Source organism: Xiphias gladius, chromosome 8 (genome assembly GCF_016859285.1).
Source record: "Xiphias gladius isolate SHS-SW01 ecotype Sanya breed wild chromosome 8, ASM1685928v1, whole genome shotgun sequence".
Lineage (NCBI taxonomy): Eukaryota > Metazoa > Chordata > Actinopteri > Istiophoriformes > Xiphiidae > Xiphias > Xiphias gladius.
The window spans coordinates 1093273-1111937 of NC_053407.1; the positions used below are offsets into that span (position 1 = coordinate 1093273).

At 41.2% G+C, this 18665-nt stretch overlaps 1 protein-coding gene and 1 long non-coding RNA gene across 6 annotated transcripts in view; one reads left to right on the plus strand and one right to left on the minus strand.

Annotated features, from left to right (window-relative positions):
* Nucleotides 1–18665, plus strand: part of bcar1 (BCAR1 scaffold protein, Cas family member) — a 93898-nt gene that overhangs the window by 57358 nt on the left and 17875 nt on the right. For all 5 annotated transcript variants that reach the window (XM_040132684.1, XM_040132683.1, XM_040132688.1 and 2 more), the window contains one exon: nt 9788–10528. In XM_040132684.1, the coding sequence (XP_039988618.1) occupies nt 9788–10528 (741 nt within the window). The remainder of the gene's footprint in view (nt 1–9787; nt 10529–18665) is intronic.
* On the minus strand, nt 8203–18090 carry LOC120793058. The gene is made up of 3 exons (XR_005707933.1): nt 18039–18090; nt 17818–17922; nt 8203–8406 (listed from the first exon to the last, which is right to left on the minus strand). It is a non-coding gene; the product is annotated as an uncharacterized LOC120793058 (long non-coding RNA).

Consider the following 18665-nt stretch of genomic DNA (forward strand, 5'->3'; position numbering starts at 1 on the left):
TCAGCTATTTAGAGTGTGTTGAAATAATCACTCAGGTTTAAGCTCTTCGAATAGAGAGCCCGTATTGTCCTGATGAATTCTGCAAAGCAAACAAATAAGCCAATCTAATAATATTGTGCTAGCACAAACACAGCCCTCACTTACCCCATGTTGTATAGGCAGTTTCTCCCCAATTAGCCCTGATTTTCCATGATTAGCAGAGAATAATCCCGAGCGCTCACCAGTTCATCCTGACTCACACTTATCACCTCAGCTCGTCCTGTTTTGCTCTGCATAGATCCAGCCCACCCCATGTAGCCCCCAACTCCCCCTGATGAAACTCGACTCATTCAAATTCACTTTGGGCTGCAAGAAGAACCGAGTACCTGGAAGAGCTGTTTGACTTAGTGAGGGGGGCTCAGAGATGGACAGAGCAGACAAATGACGATGGAGAAGAAAGAGGAAGAGCAGAAATGAATTGTGGCTGCTGCAGCAATGGCAGAGGGGATAGAATAAATGGAGAAAGAGACACAGGGAGTGCCATTAAGTGCCTTTTTTCTCTTTTACTTTCTTGAGTGTGGTGAGACACAAACACACACAGACACACACAGGCACAGAGACACACACAGACTCAAACATACACAAACCTCTTGTGGCAGGCTTGTATTTGTCCCCAGGGGTCAAATAGCACGCAAGAGACAAAGGACATTAAGCCACAAACACACACACACACACACACAGATGAGGAACCTGTCTATAGTGAGCTCGCTCCAACAGCTGTTTACATTACTTTCTCTTCAGTGGACGTCTTTCTGTTGAGCCTCTCGTTCCTCTCTTCTTTTTAGCAGTTGGAGTTGATGGAAATTCTGAAAAACTTGACAAACAAACAAAGATATCATGAAACCTTGTTCATTTCAGTCTTGATAATTAAATGCATTATCACATTAAGTGTAGTCATTACATTGTATATGCTGCAACTCCTGTAGATTATTAAGCATCAGTCTAAAGATATGATTAAACAGTAGGTCACTTCACCGACAGGTTTTCTCATGGTTGTCACTAAGCAGTGTGGACCATACCAGTGTTCTGCAAGATATTCAGTTTACAATAATGTCAAACTGAAAATTAAAAAAAAAAAGGTTGGTATTTTACATGATAAAAAGTTTCAGCATCATATAGTGTCTTAGATTTGTGAATAGTGTTTCACTTACCTTTGAGGCTTCAGTTTTGTTTTTATGTATAAAAATCAAGTTGACACAAGTCACCTTAAATGAGGTAATCCATTTTAGTTACCATCGCATCTGCTGTTAACTATTGTCAAACTTACGCTAATGATTCATAATGTAATAAATGGAGATTAATGGCTGGTCAGCAGTAATGTGCTTAAGTGGGCTAAAACATCTTTTAAAGGGAACAGAAACAATTCAGGCCATTGTGACCTGAGCCAACAATAAACCGGCTAATTCTTTGTAATAGCAGAAAACTTCAGTGGGCAATGTTTTTCACATTTATTGCCAAAGGTTGGATTTATACGCTTTTGTCCAAAAGCTGTGATGATTGACCAGAATTATTAGAAGTGTTGTGGTTTACCAAAATTCAGTTTTGCTATTCAGATCTTGATAGTATTAGAGGGTTTAGAGCATTTCTGCATTTCTCCTGGAGACATAGTTTATGCTTCTTGTTATTTGCATACATAGTGTATTAAGATGTTTTGCATAAAGCCACTATAAATGACGAGTTGATTAAAGTATGTGCTTGTTGTCACTAAGGCAAACAAGGCAGAGAAGTCTTCCTCTTGAACTCCGTAAACCATGCTCTGCTCACAGAATTTGCAAGTTGACAAAAAGGTCAAATTACAAACACAAGAATGCAACAATTTTAATAGAATGTGCTGCTTTGGAAGATCTTCAGTGGGATTTTAAGCATTTAAAATCAGATGCCCAGTGTGTCACTTAACCTTCAGCCCTTTAAACTCCTCTGTTCCTCTTTAGCCTCTCTTTTGTCAGTTGTCTGCTCTCTTTCATCCGTCGTCTCCCTGACGAGTCTCATTGAAGTTTTGGCATCGCTCGGCTGCAGCTGGTCGTCCTGGCAATGGTTGCCTTGGTAGCATCACATTGTTGGGGCCTGTGGCTGCTGGGATTTATCCCGAGAGGTCTGGGTAATGTGATTAGCTCCCACTGTGTTCTCATTTCTCCACACTCCCAGACTGCCTCTGTAGAGTGGATGTACAAGTGTCTACTTGATGGCTTTCTCACGCTGATTAACCGACAAGGATGTTTGAAGGCTTCCAGCCATGGCTACACACAGCTGACTGGGAGTTTTAAAGGTTGAAACTGTGGTTTGAGCCCTCAAAGAGCTTAACTAATATTTGCTGTCACAATACAGTTCCTTTAAATTTGACCAAGTGCATAGTAGTACATTTTCAAACCTTGATAACGGATACTTTGTACACCTTTTTGACTGACTTACTCTTTATTGGTCTGTTGGTCCGTCAGGCATTTTGGTCCAGAAAAAACTGTCTCTGCTTTGGCGGGACCCTGACCTTTCTTGTGACTTTCGTTTTGGATGCTCTGGAAGCTTTTCTGCTTGTATCTTCATCAGGAGAAAATGTGTTGTCTTGTGTTCTCCTTTGTACATGGGCTGTGACCCTAAATGGAAGACATTTGTGACTACACATTTCAGACCACAATTAAAACCTGAAAGTGACTCCCATATTTAATTTAAATACACACACACACACACATACACACACTTAGTATGCAGCTTTGCCTTGTGTTGATGCTTGAAGAAGGAAAACTGAAGTGGTTTTTCCTGGATCTAAAATTTTGGACCTGATCCGAAATGAATCAATGAAAAACCTACCCAAACCCAACTGTCAGGTTCCTGCCTGACCTGTTTAGACTGAATATTAATTGGTACTGGCCTGACTTAAGTTCTGGGTTGGGGCTTGGATACTGGAACCGAGGGAACCTACTATGTAATAATTATTTCTTTCGGGTTGCAGAACACTAATCAGAGCCCAATCCTTAATTCTTTTCATGGTGAGACAGCCTGTGAATCCAAAAAATCAAAACTGAATGATTCTTGATTCATCGATCTACTGTTAAGAATAAAAAAACTCTGGTTTTTGATGCTGGACAGGAGTCCAGCTGATATCTTTTTTGTCAACCAAATTATACCTTATACTCACAAAGGCACATCCTGGCTCCAGTAATATGTCGCGGCCTGACACTGACCATACTGCTGTTTCACTGGACAGCCGCTGTTCAGCAACAGTCAGCAGTGTGAACATGTTTAGAATACCTTTGAAAGAAACTGCATCTGGAGCCTTTTATTTTGGCAGAAAACCATTTCTGTTCACCAGTAAATCAGCCAAACCTTTGTTTCAGCATTGTTGTTCAGTCATTCAGCAGTGGGATTTAGTCAGTTGCCTCAGAAATATTTAGCAAGAGTATCGAGAACAGGCTTTACTTTGAAGGGAGGTACAAGACCTGAGCACCAAGAAGAGGGAAGCAAATGTAAACGTCATGTTTTTACATTTCTGCTCAACTCCCTCTCTCTCTCTCTCTCTCTCTCTCTCAGTCTCCTCTGTTTGTTGCAACACATTCAGATCCAACACACCGCAGGTTTGATGTTGACACACATACTGCTGTAGAAAAAAACTGCTTGGAAGAATAAGAAATTGCTTGGCTGGCTATCTTTTAAAATTTTCAGTATTAGTGCCAATATGATAATGGAGTTTTCTCAATACCTTGCTTCAAGAGATATAAACCTGTTTTTCTCTATTTGTTCATTTAAGAAAAAGAAGCCAAAATCCAGCTGTACAACAACACAGTTTAAATAAAATGCAATCAAAAATAGGCAAAATTATAAATATTAAATAATATTTATAATTATTATTACCAGACATTCAATGCTACCTTTCATTTGTTGTTAGTTTTGAAATACTACCATAATAATAAAATTAGCAATTAATAAAATTCACTAAACAGTAATTTTATCATCTTTACATCAAAATTGCAATTTGAAAGAATGCAGTTTTCATCCTACCATTATTAATATCTTAACAACCTGTACAAACGATTTACAGAGCAACAATCAAATTTAGTGACTGTTGCCAGAAAAATTGTTGCCACCAACTAATTAATGTCAGTTCTGTGAGTTAGCCAAACTGCAAATGAACAGCTCGGCAGTTGTTGAGTGAATGACTGACAGCTGCTAGATACTGAACTGTAGTTGGAATGTCCAAGTTCAGCGTCATCGCAGACAATTCGATTTTTTTTTAAGCTTGTCACAGTAAAAGCTCTGAATGAGGAACCCAGAAATCAGAGCTGTGAAGCAGTCTGAGGAGCTAACATAACATAACGTTAGCTCAAGCAGCTACAGTGCACAGCTGTCAGCGTTGGCGCCTAAAAAAATGTTTCAGATGCCACTTATTACTACTTTATCTTAATGAAATAAATGTGGGCTTTATTGTTAAATTTTTATTACTTGTGCGTTGACATTTTTCAAAATAACAAGTTCCACCTCAAGAACAAGCAGTTATCACCTACTACTTCATTTTCTCTTCTCCATCTCTCTATGAGACATTATCACATTTAAAATTTAGGTCAGAAAAAACACAATTCAGTATTTCCCTCAATTGGTTCAGTCCTGTTCAATACCCACCACGAGAGACTGCCATAAAAGGAATGAGACAAAGAAAGATAATGTGTACTATGAAACCAAGTCATTTTTATGTAAACTGCATTAGGGGAGCAACTAACTAAAAATCTAAAATTGGGCTGCATGCTTGATTGGACAACCCAACTGGAATTCACAAAGAGACGGAAACAGAGAGAGCATGAGAACCTATTCAGGGGGATTTTAGACCCGAGGGTCAAGTCACTGACTCAACGTCCAATCAGGAGGATGTGTGAATCATCCTCAGTTCACTTCCTGTTTCTCTGGAAACTGCAATGGACTAAAGAGGTAGATTTCCTATGTTACGTGTTCAAACACATCCATGTCCATGTTTTCAGATAATAAAATTCTATTACCTTGTGTCGGTGTAATCCTCCCTCCTCCTGTGTGTGTCTGTGTGTGTGTGTGTGTGTGTGTGTGTGTGTGTGTGTGTGTGTGTGTGTGTGTGTGTGTGTGTGTGTGTGTGTGTGTGCTTGTGTGTGTGTGCTTGTGTGTGTGTGTGTGTGAGAGAGAGAGTGACCCCGGTCTGGCCTCAGTAGCTGTGTTCATTTCTCTGTAAAGACTTGGTGAGAGAAAAAAAAAGAGGACAGACAGAGAAGTGCATTCATCATCCACTCGGCACTCACACAAGAAACAGGGCTGGTGGGCAGCAGCTCTGGAGTGTGTGCACGTACTATACACACTCACTGATACCAGAGAGACCCAGAGGGAGAATAAGACAGAGAAAGAGATCAGGCACACACGGTGAATCTGGATGTGTGAAGGAGTGAGTGTGTATCACTCACCTAACCTAGCTGCTGCTGTTGTTGATATTTGATATAGGAAACAAATGATGATCCTACCAGTTATCTGTCCTGGCTGATGCTCCTGATAGTTACCGACAATGCTGGATTGTAATTGTGTATAAGGACTCTTACAGAATGGCAAGAAAAAAGACAGCAGAAAGTGTTTCAACATTATGGAATTAGCTGGCTCATATATAATAATGTGGTGTAGATCCCAACGCCACATTATTATATATAATATATATTATAGCATATGTATGTATATATATATATATAGATTATATATATTATATATATAAAGATTATATATATATATCATATATATATTATAAACAATCACAGAAGACCAAGCAACATGCTGGGACAAAGAGAAAAAAGATGTTTCAGCACGAAGAAATATTAATGCTTTATAGCTAAGAGATGGTGGTGAATAGCAAGCAGGAGAAAATTAAATTTTCCAGATTAATATGTCTTGAAATATATTAAACTTCAGAAAACTTTTAATGCTGACTTTTTCAGAAGTTACTTACGGTTAAGAATAGGTAGGAGAGAGTGTTTCAACTGGCATTGAACGTTGGCTTTAAGCAAGGAAAAATTCAACTGTGACATTTTTAAAGGAGTTTTGTGACTCTCTCCTTATACAAGAAAAGAGCAAACCATGGTTTGCTGTCTTTGGGGAATTTGATCAACATCACGCTTTAAATTATAAAAAATAAATGTTTATTAACAGCAGCCCGAAAAGAAGTGCTTCACCTCTTTGGTCGAAATTTTCAAGCCTGTTGCCCTCGGTTGAACATGGACACAAATATGCTCTGTTGTATCTGTAACGCCAGCCAACAGTGATGTCACGGTGTCCTTACACGCCGTGGAGTTCACGTCTTCATCACTGCAGATCAGCATAAACAAGATTATCAGCTGTTGTTCTGCTGCTCTTTAAGCAGATGTTCTTCCCACATGACCAACGCGCTTCAGGTAGCTGAGGGCAAACATCTGTAAAATGTGTCCTGAGTTTCCTGCTCTGCATCCCCTGAGCTGTGAGACAACTGGCTGTATATCACAGTGTCTCATTTTATCCAGTGTATCTGTCTAAACCAGATGATGTGATGTTTGCCTTCATTTTGCACCATATTTCAAAAGTCACATTGGCAGAGATCCATTAGTTACAACACGCAGCTATAACGTGTGGGTTTTTAAATAAGGTGGTGGTCCCACAGAGACACACCTTAGTGTTTAGGGGTTGGTGACTAGCCCTCTGGGAAATGTAGTAAACCCTTAAAGATACCCTCCAGTGATGTTTTAAGATATATAAATTACACTTTTTTGAATAATAAATTGTGTTGTTTTTTTGTTTTTTAACAAAAAAGTTAAATCAACTTGTTAATAATTCTTTTTATATTGTGTAAATTCTATCTTCTACTCCCTCACTGAAAAATTCAGTATCTACAAGCATGCAAATATTGCTAATTTCAAAACTTAAACTGCTGGACACGAGATATCCTACTTCACTGGAAGGTCTGTTCTCTGTGTTTGTGTTTTGGAGGCTTCGAATTCCCACATCACACTGTCAGTTACATACCGGACATACTGATTGGCTCCAAACTAGTTGTGATCTCACAAAGTCCTGCTGGTACACGCGTGTCAAAACTGATGTTTGAAGTGAACACAGAGATGAATGCAGATGAATGTGAAAGCAGAGCCAAAGTAAGAGTGGTTACCTAGAAGAGAAATCTAACTTTGCATCACAATATATCATGTAATTGTGGAGGAGTGTCTGGAATGTATTTTCTTTCTTTAAAAGGGAACTCTCTGTGCATGTTAACACAGCAAATTAATGCATTTGGTGAAGTGAATATATTAGGGTCGAGTGTCTCTCTCTGGCTCATTCTCGGCCTTCAGTGCGGTGAAAGAAATGTCCAGCTATAAATCTGGAAGCCAATTACGTGGCCTCATTTAGACGGGCAGTGCTTTGTGCTTGGGTTGGTGTGCATGGGTGTATGTGTGTGTGTGTGTGTGTGGTGCTGGCATGGGGCCAGTACAGGCTGTACCAGTCTGTGATAGCTGGGGTGGGACTCAGACACGGAGGGAGGAGAGTAGGCTGAGGTCAGACGTGGACGACAAATATTGGTTTAGTTTCAAAGAGCTCCAGAGAGACGGAGCAGAGGTGTTTCTGTGTGAATGCTGGGTATCAACACAGATAGAGTGTGTGTGTGTGTGTGTGTGTGTGTGTGTGTGTGTGTGCATGTGTGTGTGTGCTTGTGCGTGTGTGTGCATGTGTGTGTGTGCTTGTGCGTGTGTATGTTTGTGTGTGTCTGTCTGGTGGCAGGATTCAACCAAAATGGAGTTTGGAAAACATGATAGGGACATTTTTTTTGCATTGAAACTGCCATTTAACGATATTTTCTGATTCTATTATTGAATATTACCATGCCCATCATGTAGCATATTAAACCTGTTGCCCTTACTATGAGTGTACTGCTGCTGTGTGTACTGTACGTGTGTTTGCCGTTGGTGTGTGGGCAATGACTGGTGATAATGTGTGCAAAACTTCAAATCTAATGCAATATGATCTCCAAACTGTCCCCTTAATGTTAGAAAACTACAGATCAGATGCCGTTTAAATAAATAAACACACGCTTTTAGAACTATCAACTTTATTTATACTTTTATGTTGGTTTGTCCAGATTCAACCCCAGACTTTATCCATGATCAAACAGTAACAGCAGTTCAATGTCCTTGTACTTTTCCCTGGCTGCATGGTAAATCACATGAAACGGCATGTCATTTATGAAAGTGAACTGTAATATTGCTAAGTGCTGAAGCTGCCATTCCAATTACGTGCACAGTTGTGGTTGGGATCTTTCGGCTTTTCTCACATGTAAGGACAGACGCTCTCCCCATAGCCCACAGCACAGGTGTTGATGGTGGTGAGGCTGCTCCAGGAAGACCTGCAGTATTAAATCTTAAAAAAAGAGACAACAGAGCACGTGACTATGACATCCCATTTTCTATCAACAGACATTGTTGGTTTCTTTTAACTATAACCACAGTATTTCCCTAACCCTGACCAAGTAGTTTTTTCCCTAAACCGAACCAAACCTTAACAATAAAGATGGCAGATCAGAAAATGTTTGCATGTGTTGTTTTAGGAGTTACAAACAACCTATTTATTGGTGTGGTTTGGAGGACACACTGCATAATTTCCTGCTCAAAATGATAGAGTACATTGATTTCCGGTCTGACTTTAAGGGTTTAAAAATCTCATGATGACGCGTCCTCCGATATATTTTCATCAACAAATAATGACCAAACATTTTAGATAACATTTTTCAAGATATGTTCTGAGGAGTACGTTTTCAAGTGTAAAATGACTTGGATTCTAAACTACCCCAAACATCCTTGCCAGTTCTGCTCTGCAATTTCTTGTTACGTACGGTATCACACATAACTGTGATGAGCTAATATATGTTGTACAATAGTATATATTTTCCTGACCAATTCATCCCTCCAATACCTACTGCAAAAACAGTACAATATAACAAGTAGTGTACAGTAAATACTCTATATATGAGTATCGCACAAGACACATGACAAAGTTAGTCATCCTCACACACTGGTGTGATGGTGCGTATCTTTTGTAAACTGTAAAAGAAAAAAAAAATCATGGTCTTTTGTGTCGTCAGCCCTAGGTTTCTCAAGGGAACTATTGAAGCTTGGATTTAGTTTTAATACCGAGATAACACTCAAGACTACCTTTATAAGTTACAGGAGACAGAAAATCCTAATATGGTTTGGGGGAAGCCTCAGTGAAGCAATCATCCATCCACTGCACTTCAAAGCATTTATGGATTTTCACAAAACATGGTAGTCCAGGATTTTAAAATTTCTAGGCCTCTGTAGGCTGCAGCGGATACATTTAAAGCTACTTTCTCATATTGCTGATAAATTGGAAAACCATCAGATTAATGGTTCCTATCCATCTTCCACCATTCTTAAATCAACCATCAGTAATGGACGTCATGTTCACAAATTTTGATTTATTTGCTGATTTTAAATTCTGACCATGTCATTCATAGCATCTACCAGCACAGGGATGAACAAAAGCTAATACGCACGTGTCCCCACAACAGGTATTTACATTTTAACAGTACAGACTGAAAACTTTGAATAGACAGCTGTGAACCAAACAATACGCTGTTTGTTCTTCCTGCACTTTTGTACATGGACTGACATGTTTTCCTGTTGCTCTGTTTTGTTAAAGCTACATTTAGCAGTAGATAGGAACATAAACCAAGTCGAGTCTGTACAGTATATTTATATTTCCATCTTTGCTTCCTCTACAGAACGTGTTGGCCAAGGCGTTGTATGACAACGTGGCCGAGTCTCCGGATGAGCTGTCCTTCCGCAAGGGTGACATCATGACGGTGTTGGAGCGTGACACGCAGGGACTGGATGGCTGGTGGCTCTGCTCCCTCCACGGTCGCCAAGGCATTGTCCCCGGCAACCGTCTCAAGATCCTGGTCGGCATGTACGATAGCAAGCAACAGCAACAGGCTGCGCTTTCCACGCCAGATCCAGCCGCTTCCTGTCCCGTCTCCCAGGTGCAGCGACCCCTCCCACCTCTAAGCGCTTACACCAAACCAACGCCTGCTCCGTCATCTGCTGCCATTGCTACGTCCTCCTCTGTGTTCGCCAACAAGCCCCTACCCACAGCTCAGTACACGTCCATGCACCCGGCCTACTCTACCCCCAGCCCCGCACAGCCCAACCCTGACTCTGTCTACATGATGCCCCCCTCCCACAGCCCCAAACCAAGTCCCCAAAGTCTGTACCAGGTCCCCTCTGGCCCAGGTGGACCAATTCCACAGTCCCAGCCAGGACCCCCCAGCAAGGCACCAGCTCTAGCCCAGAGACAGTACCAGCTGCCGGGGCAGGACATCTACCAGGTGCCCCCCTCTTTAGCCACAGGGCCAGGGCAGGGAGCAGCCCCAGCCAGCAGTACAGGAGCTGGGCAGGATGTGTACCAGGTGCCCCCCTCTCTGGATAAGAGGAACTGGGAGAGCAGCAACAAGCCACTGGGCAAGGTAAGGTATAGCTAAGGTAAGAGAAGGAAGGAAAGAAGGAAGTACAACGAAGTAGGGATGGAAGCAAGGAACCGATTCTGTAGAGAAGTATTATTGGATAGATGGAAAGGAGGACAGGATGAAAGCAAGGCACCCAGAAGGAAAGCATTAAATGGGCAAATTATATAAAGGAAAAAAGGGAGGAAAGAAGAAAGGGAATGAAGGCGAAAAAGAGAACTAGAGAGAGGATATATTGTTGATGTCAGTTTAAAAATCTCCTGACCTGAGCTGTGGATGTTTTTGTATCATGCACACACAAACACACATACACACTTCCTGCTATTGTCACTGCTGGTGTATATGTGTCAAAAATCCAAGGTTGTCCTTTGTGCTGTGTGATAAGGTTTGCAGATACTGACCAGCCAGTCAGTATTATCTGCTCTAGTGCACCACAGAATTACACAGGTGTGGTCAGTCATCCTTATAGTGCAGCGAACTCTAAACTGACATATTTTTCATCCCGGGGCTCCAGTTCCAGGTCAGTTTTCACACTTTGATGGGACAGTTTCAGAGTGTTCACTACAATTTATGAAGTGTGGAAGCTCTACATTACACAGTGCTGTAGAGAGCTGGTTAATCTGCTGACAGGAACTACAGCGTAGCCCTGGTCAGACAGGAAATAAATAACATCACAGGTTTTATCAAGCTGTTAAAGTAATGGCTTTTTGTCATTCAGACATACACTAGGTTTTTTTACATTGATATTCCTGAGGGCTTTATTCAGAAATGACAGGCCCACTATGGAAGGAAACTCATGCCTGCAATATTTGATACCTGGTGCATGAGAGGAAGTGGTATGACAGCGGTGAGAAGTGTAATGGTTTAAAGAAAAAAGATTTTCTTTTCTTTTCCATGGGCTGAAAACTCTTTTTGTCGCTGAGGTCTTAATTATGACCGTTGTGAGTGTGAGAGACACTCGTCCCCACCTAGTCACTTATGAACCTCCTAGTAAATATTCTCATCAGGTTCATAATTTATCACAGATAGTTCCACTCCTTATTTTGTGAGATCAGACCACCAGTACAGAGTGGAAAGACGTTAAGTTGGTGCTCTTCCTTAGTTCCTATTTGCTCACATGCTGTAGCCTTTCTTGACCTTTTTGCTGGATATTCATTTATTCATCCAGGCAGTTGGCATGAATGAATCTTGAAAATGCATGTAATAAATTTATGACACTGATCTTAATCATGCAAACGACATGCATTTCAATTCCCTCTGTGTATTTTTGCGCTGCTGCTTCTTTTATGTTACTCTGACAGCATTCAGCTCAGACTTGAAGGTGGTGCAGAAATGTTCCTGGGTCCAACCTCGACTGCTTTTATAACTCTTAAGTAAAAGTGAATCAGGTACTTATTCAGACGTGAGATTGTCATGTGAAATTGCCATCAGATTTATGTAAAGAGGTGAATAGCTGCAAAGGGCTTATGTGTGAAGTACACCAATCGCCAGCCAATCAGAATACTGTATTGTCAGTGGTGGTGAGAAAAATTAAGAAAAGCAAAATAAAAGGGGCAATTCCTAACAAACCAAACAACAATGATTGTCCCTCAGATAGAATCTCAGAGCAGCTTTTACCTTAATGTCTTCACACTGCACATCACAGTGCCTGAAACAAACTGCTGAACAGTTCCATTTCATGAGAAAGAAGAGAGACAGAGGAATAGTGAGATACAGAAAAGACAGAGAAGGAAAGGACAGACAGAAATGCTGACAGAGTGAAATGTAGGCTGTGTGTGTGCGTGTGTGTGCATGCGTGTCATTGTGTGAACGTGCGCCTTTGCGGAGGAGGACCGGTGAAATAATAAGATTATTAATAATTCAGCTCTGATCTTGTGGTTGGGTGAGTAAGCACTTTACTGCTCCAGCAGGTGACAGGCTTGTGTAGTGTCTGTGATTCTGAGTCTTTGTGTGTGTGTGTGAGTGTGTGTGTGTGTGTGTGTGTGTGTGTGTGTGTGTGTGTGTGTGTGTGTGTGTGTGTGTGTGTGTGTGTGTGTGTGTGTGTGTGTGTGTGCATGCGTGTACTCTGGGGAAGCCCCTCCAGGTTTGCGGTGCAGTGAGCCATATGTGTAAGCACCACTGTGAATGAATGAGTGAGTGTTGTGTGTGTGTGTGTGTGTGTGTGTGTGTGTGTGTGTGTGTGTGTGTGTGTGTGTGTGTGTGTGTGTGTGTGTGCGTGTATTAGTGATGGTGGTGATGTTGGGTCCAGCTGCTCCCCTGCTTCTTAACACATAACCTCATTTGTGGTCCTCTGTCTGCCTCTAACTGCTTCATAATAAATTGATATGCAGGATCTGAAATGTAGCAACTGGTGAGATGCTCCATGATAGATTCAGTCGTAATCTTGTATTGTGTCCTGACCTACCAGAAAAGTTCAGTGTTTCTCTCCAAACTGTTTTTGTGGGGGAAAAAACCTCTCCAACAGCATCATGGGACACTAGAGGTGGACGTGTTGTCCTTCAGAACAAGGTCAGACAATGCATCATCCATCAAACTAAAAAAGCCACATTGTAAGTTTTTTTTTTTTTTGGAACAGCTACATACAGTATGAAAGTGGGAAGAGATGCTGGTTTTCTTATGGCTGTTTTCCATACGACTGGGACATGCAATGCGCAACTGCATTTAGATCTTGTAATGGGTGCACAAATGCTTTTTTTTCATAGGATATAAAACCTTTAGTAAGAAACAGCAACAGCAGGAAATATTTGGTTTGCATAGGTAAGAATTTAACACTGCAAGGGCAGCTCCAATACAGCAGCAGGGAAACTGGTACGCAAACAGTGAGGCCGATATCGATACTAAGGACTCGACAATCCAACTTTTTCTCTCCTGATACTGATTCAAGCACGTCAGCTCAGGGTATCTGCTGATACCGATGCCTCATAATGCAAGTGCTGTATCTTTTCCAGAAATTTAAAATCTTTAAACCTCACTGCGTGGAACTCGTTAGAATCATTTTAAGGTAGGGTAACATGAAGCCAGGGACTGCCGTGGCAGTAAAACCGAGTCATTGAGGTGCCGTGATGTAATCAATGCATACATTTTGTAACAACATTGACAAAGAAACTACATTTATTGTGGAATGTTCACCTCATGACCAATGCCTAATCCACCTAATAAGGTAACTATTGGGGCAGATACCGATTTACCAATCATACCAGTGCATCCCTAAAAACACTTAAAAATGCAAAAAGTTACATCTTGTTTCCTGCGAGAAATGGCACGTTTGAGGCATGAGACCATCAGGGGTCGGCTCTGCTGCTAGGCAGTGGACAGCATCAACACAGTTATCCCCTCCCGCGAGGCCATGGTCTCAATACATATATGTCCGTAGCAGCGGGGGACACCACAGCACATCTACAGTGTGCCATACCATGGCCAAAGTACGGGAAGAATGATAAAGGCGAAATATTGTTGTTGCAAGAGATAGTAAACATACCACAGTAAGTAGAATTTGCAGCTATCACACAGGTAGCTACTCCTACTGCTGTATGTTCATTACCAACTGTGAGAGTAAGTCAGAAGCATAAATTTGAAGCGGCCTATCTCAAAATCAAATTACCAACAAATTTTAATGATCCGTATTGATTTTGGCCTTTCCACTAGCACCAGCCTTTCACCAATGTTTCCATTTGTAGCCCATACAAGATATTCCATGATGCAATGCTATGATATCTCCTGAGTTCATTCATTCTTCTTGGAGGACAAACCCTTTAGAGGGCAGTTCACTGCCCTCCTGACAAAACCATCTTAGTTTCAGCCCCAGTTCTCCTAGGGGTCTAAGAATACAAAAATCACTAGTTTATTTCTCCCAAATTTTCATCCCGTAGGATATAATGAATATTGCAGCCTGTAGCAGCCAATGGTGGTGCAGAACTCTTGGTCTTGTTTGTACAAGCTGGATATTGTTCCATATTCATTTAACTCTAATAAGTGTCATCTTAATTAACTCTGAAGGGAGTTACATGTAACAGTGAAGTCATACCCTGGAACTACATGTAGCCAGGAGTTCAGCAGGGAGAGAGACGCAGGCAAGGAGTCGTGTCCCGGAGGTTAGTCTGTGTTTACCTATGCAGTGTCACTGCAGTATTTGCAGTGAGATAACAGAGGGAGGTCTCTATTTGAGGAAATATTCTGTGTGTCAGATAGTATCACAGCAGATTCATTGTAAACTGACAGAGAGGCAGGATACAGCTACACGAACCTTTACATGTACCAGTGTCTGTACACACTCTTTACAAATCACAGGCACTTTACATTACTGTGGACCATTTTCCAAAGTATGCTCTAGCCTTTTAGATGTGTAAATGTGTTTTCCTTCCTTCTAAGAAGCCATTAGTCTCTATTTACTCTGACCAACCACAACATTTAAACCAGTTACCGGTTTTAATGTTTTGGCTTATTGGTGTATTTTGGTGTGGTGTGACCAACATTCCAGCCAGATTTGATAGTTAAATGTGTAATTCCAGGACCATAGGCATTAATGTGCTGCTAAAACAGCCTCCAATCTACTGGTTTCAGACTGTCCACCAGATTTTGGAACCTGGCTGCAGAGATTTGCTCCCATTCAGAGCATCAGTGAGGTCCATTAGGTGTTGTATGGGGCTGAGGTCAACACTCTGTGCAGGCCAGTCAAGTTCGACCACACTAAACTGGGAAAACCATTGAAGGACCTGCGCTTAACCAAAGGGAATTGTCATGTTGAAACAGCAAAGAGAAAAACACCAACTGCTGACACAGAGTTGGAAGAAAACTGTATATCATTATGTACTGTAGCATTAAGATTTCCTTTAATTATCGGACCAAATCATGAAAACCAGCCCCTTGTTATTTTTCCCCAATTTTTTTCCATATTTTATATTTTTCTTATTGTCAACAAATCTCATGAAAACACCCAAACTAACAATGAATTGACCCTAACAAGTATTGTGTTTGTATCAAAGACCGATATATCTTGTTCCTCTGAGCCATAGAGCTCCATTGTTTCCAAAAACTATCAAAAACAAATCAGTGAGCCACACTTGTTTATTCTGACTCAGTCCCACATACACTGATCAGTCACAACATTAACACTGGTAACTGGTTTTAATGTGTCGGCTGATGGGTGTACACCATACTTCTGTTTCAAATACTCAGTAGAGCACCAAATGTGGACGAATCCACCTCTGAAAGAAGTCCCCAACGAATGCATTATATCCTCCTGTTTGAGTAACGTTGGATAAAATTTATAGTAGCCAGCTGTTTTAGTAAGCTACTGCGCATTCTTTAAATATCAAACTATATATCTGTGCACTGTTTTTTACAATTCACACCATTAGTAGGAACCATTGGGCTTGGAGCTAAGAGACACGGAGAGGGTGGAGGCGTCTGAAAGTATTGTCATGATTAGTTTTTGTGTGTGGATAAATTTGAAAGGTCTGCATCGTGTCACCATGAGACAAAAATATATGAATAATTTATGAATGGTCCTTTAAATCTTTCCTTGACTTGATGATGTTTTCCATCAAGGTCAAGGACAAGTGGCTAGGAACTGGGCTAACATTTTAGTCACACTTATATTTAGTACAGGACCTTTCATTGTCAGTGCAAGAGCAAAATGTGTGCGTGCGTCACATGCTTTATGTATTTACCTTGCCAATGCCCTTCATTGTAATGAGTTGCTCTTATGCTCACTTACCTCCCCCTACCTCCCTCTCTATACAAACACAGAAAAAACTAAAAGGACGCACACAAACACACATAATCACACACTTCACTATTGCCAGTTAGTCATTACAAGATAAGCCATTCCTGCTGAGAGAAGACTCCATACACTCTCTCTCTTTCATCCACTCATCCACATATACACACATGGATAAGTAGTAATTGAAGAGTGATGAAAACTGCAGTGTTTGTTTCAACATGGAGAGAGTATGATGGAGGAACTGAGCAGAGAGGCAGAGGGAGCTACAGCTGCAGAGTCTCAGCTGCTGAGGAAGGCTCCAGCTCGGCTTTACACAGCAGATGCCTCTTTGTAACGCCGTTCAGAGAGAAAGCAGCACACAGCAATTAGTTTGTCTTTCCAGACTTTCCTGTAAACATCAGACACACCCTCCACAGACCAACACAGGTGGTAACAAGGATAGTTTGAGGGGAATTCCGGACTGACTTCCATATTGGTTCAACAATACACAAAGAGTTTCGGACCAATGTTCAAGTGGATTTTTGTTTTTTACAAACAGGTGACTGATGTGCCCAGAGCCTGGCACGTGTCAGGAGTAAATTTGGTTTTGCTTTGTGCACCCGGATTTGCAATTCATACTGTACCCTCCAATTAAAAATGTGTGTGCACAAATTAAAAGAACATTCCTTTACACAATCTGATTAATTTGGTGTTAAAGTTGATTTTTGACCTTGGAAGAAGGATTTTGATTTAAAAAAATCTTAACTCAAGGAGCATTTGATATTTTTTACCAGAGCTTTCAAATGCACCTCACCGTCTTCATCAGCATATTGGGATTGCTCAGTTGTCGTGGACCTGGCTCAGTCATCATGACTTGTACTTTGAACTTTGGCCACATGATAACAGGTAGTTGTGCCGTATACTGGGGAACATGGTAACACCTGTCTCTGTTAAAAGACGGTCTCTTATATGGATGACCTCCTTGATTTTGAGTCTAGGTCAATGATAAAGGTCAGCAAAAGCTCATTAATGGACCCTAAATTCAGATATTAATTGTTAAGATATCACGATTTTAATAGGTTAGGTTTAGGTTAGGGTTAGGCAGGTAGTATTGTTATTGTTATTGTTATTGTAGTTATTGTTAAGGTTAGAGGAAGTCTCCAGAAGATGAATGTAAGACAATGTAATGTCCTCTTAATCATGGGGACACAACTGTGTGTGTGTGTGTGTGTGTGTGTGTGTGTGTGTGTGTGTGTGTGTGTGTGTGTGTGTGTGTGTGTGTGTGTGTGTGTGTGTGTGTGTGTGTCAGCAGGTCGAGTAGTGGTGTCAGCTGACACAGCTGTCACCAAAGTCACTGATGTGTTGGGAGGATTTTATTGGCAGCCACGTGTCACAGCGACTCCCAGCTCTTAACACTCACACACACACAGGAACAGCTGAAGACAGTCAGTGTGTATGTGTGTTCCAAATATTGCCCGAGTATACTGGTCTAATCAGAGCAGAAAATGAGCCCGTTCCAGGTAATCAAATGGATCCTACCGTGTGTGTGTGTGTGTGTGTGTGTGTGTGTGTGTGTGTATGTTTTAGTTACCTCTTTGGGACTTTCTCCGGTATAAACACCAACCTTGACGGCACCAGTAGTCCTCATGGGTACCAAAGCAAAGTCCTAATGAAGGAGAACGTCATCTCTGAGGTCCTGGTTAGGGTAAAGTTTGAATTTAGATTAGGTTAAGGTTAGGATTAGGCTGTGTGCTGTCCACAACGAAAGGAAATCAATGCAATGCCCTAACAAGGATAGCTGCGCAAACTTACGTGTGTGTGTGTAAATTGCCTGTGCCTGTGTGTGAGGCTACATTCAGTGCCACATGCTGAGAGATTAACTGGAGACTAATGAAGTCAACACGGCTGTCTGGCACACTCCCACACGTCTGTAGAAATGACCATGCTCATTTACAGACACACACACACAGGGGACAGAAGTAGGAATCATTTTTTGCTCATTCCTCAGTCTCATTCCTTTGTCCAATGGTTTGTTAATTTGACAGACTGTGTGAAGGAAAAAGCGACGCCCTATCAGTGATCATGATTAATGATGTGAATATCTTAAACCAAGTGTACTGTGTTAGGATTAAACAAAAAATTTAAAAAAAAACAAACCGAAAATAGTCTGCTTTCAAAACGTGGTTTCAAAAGCTGAAGTGCTGTTTAGATAATTAAAGGATGTTTTTATGTTTAAAATTTGTGAGTTGGAATGCCTTCATAAATTACAGATGTTTAATTGAACTTACACTACCATGCCTGTTCATGCGGGATTTCACGATTCTCTTGTTTGTCAGTGGACAGACAGAGAGAGGGAGAGGGATAAACCCTCTAAAATGAGAATGTCGTCTGGTTCAGGAAGGTTGTTGAATGTGACATCTTAACATCGTCCCACTACTT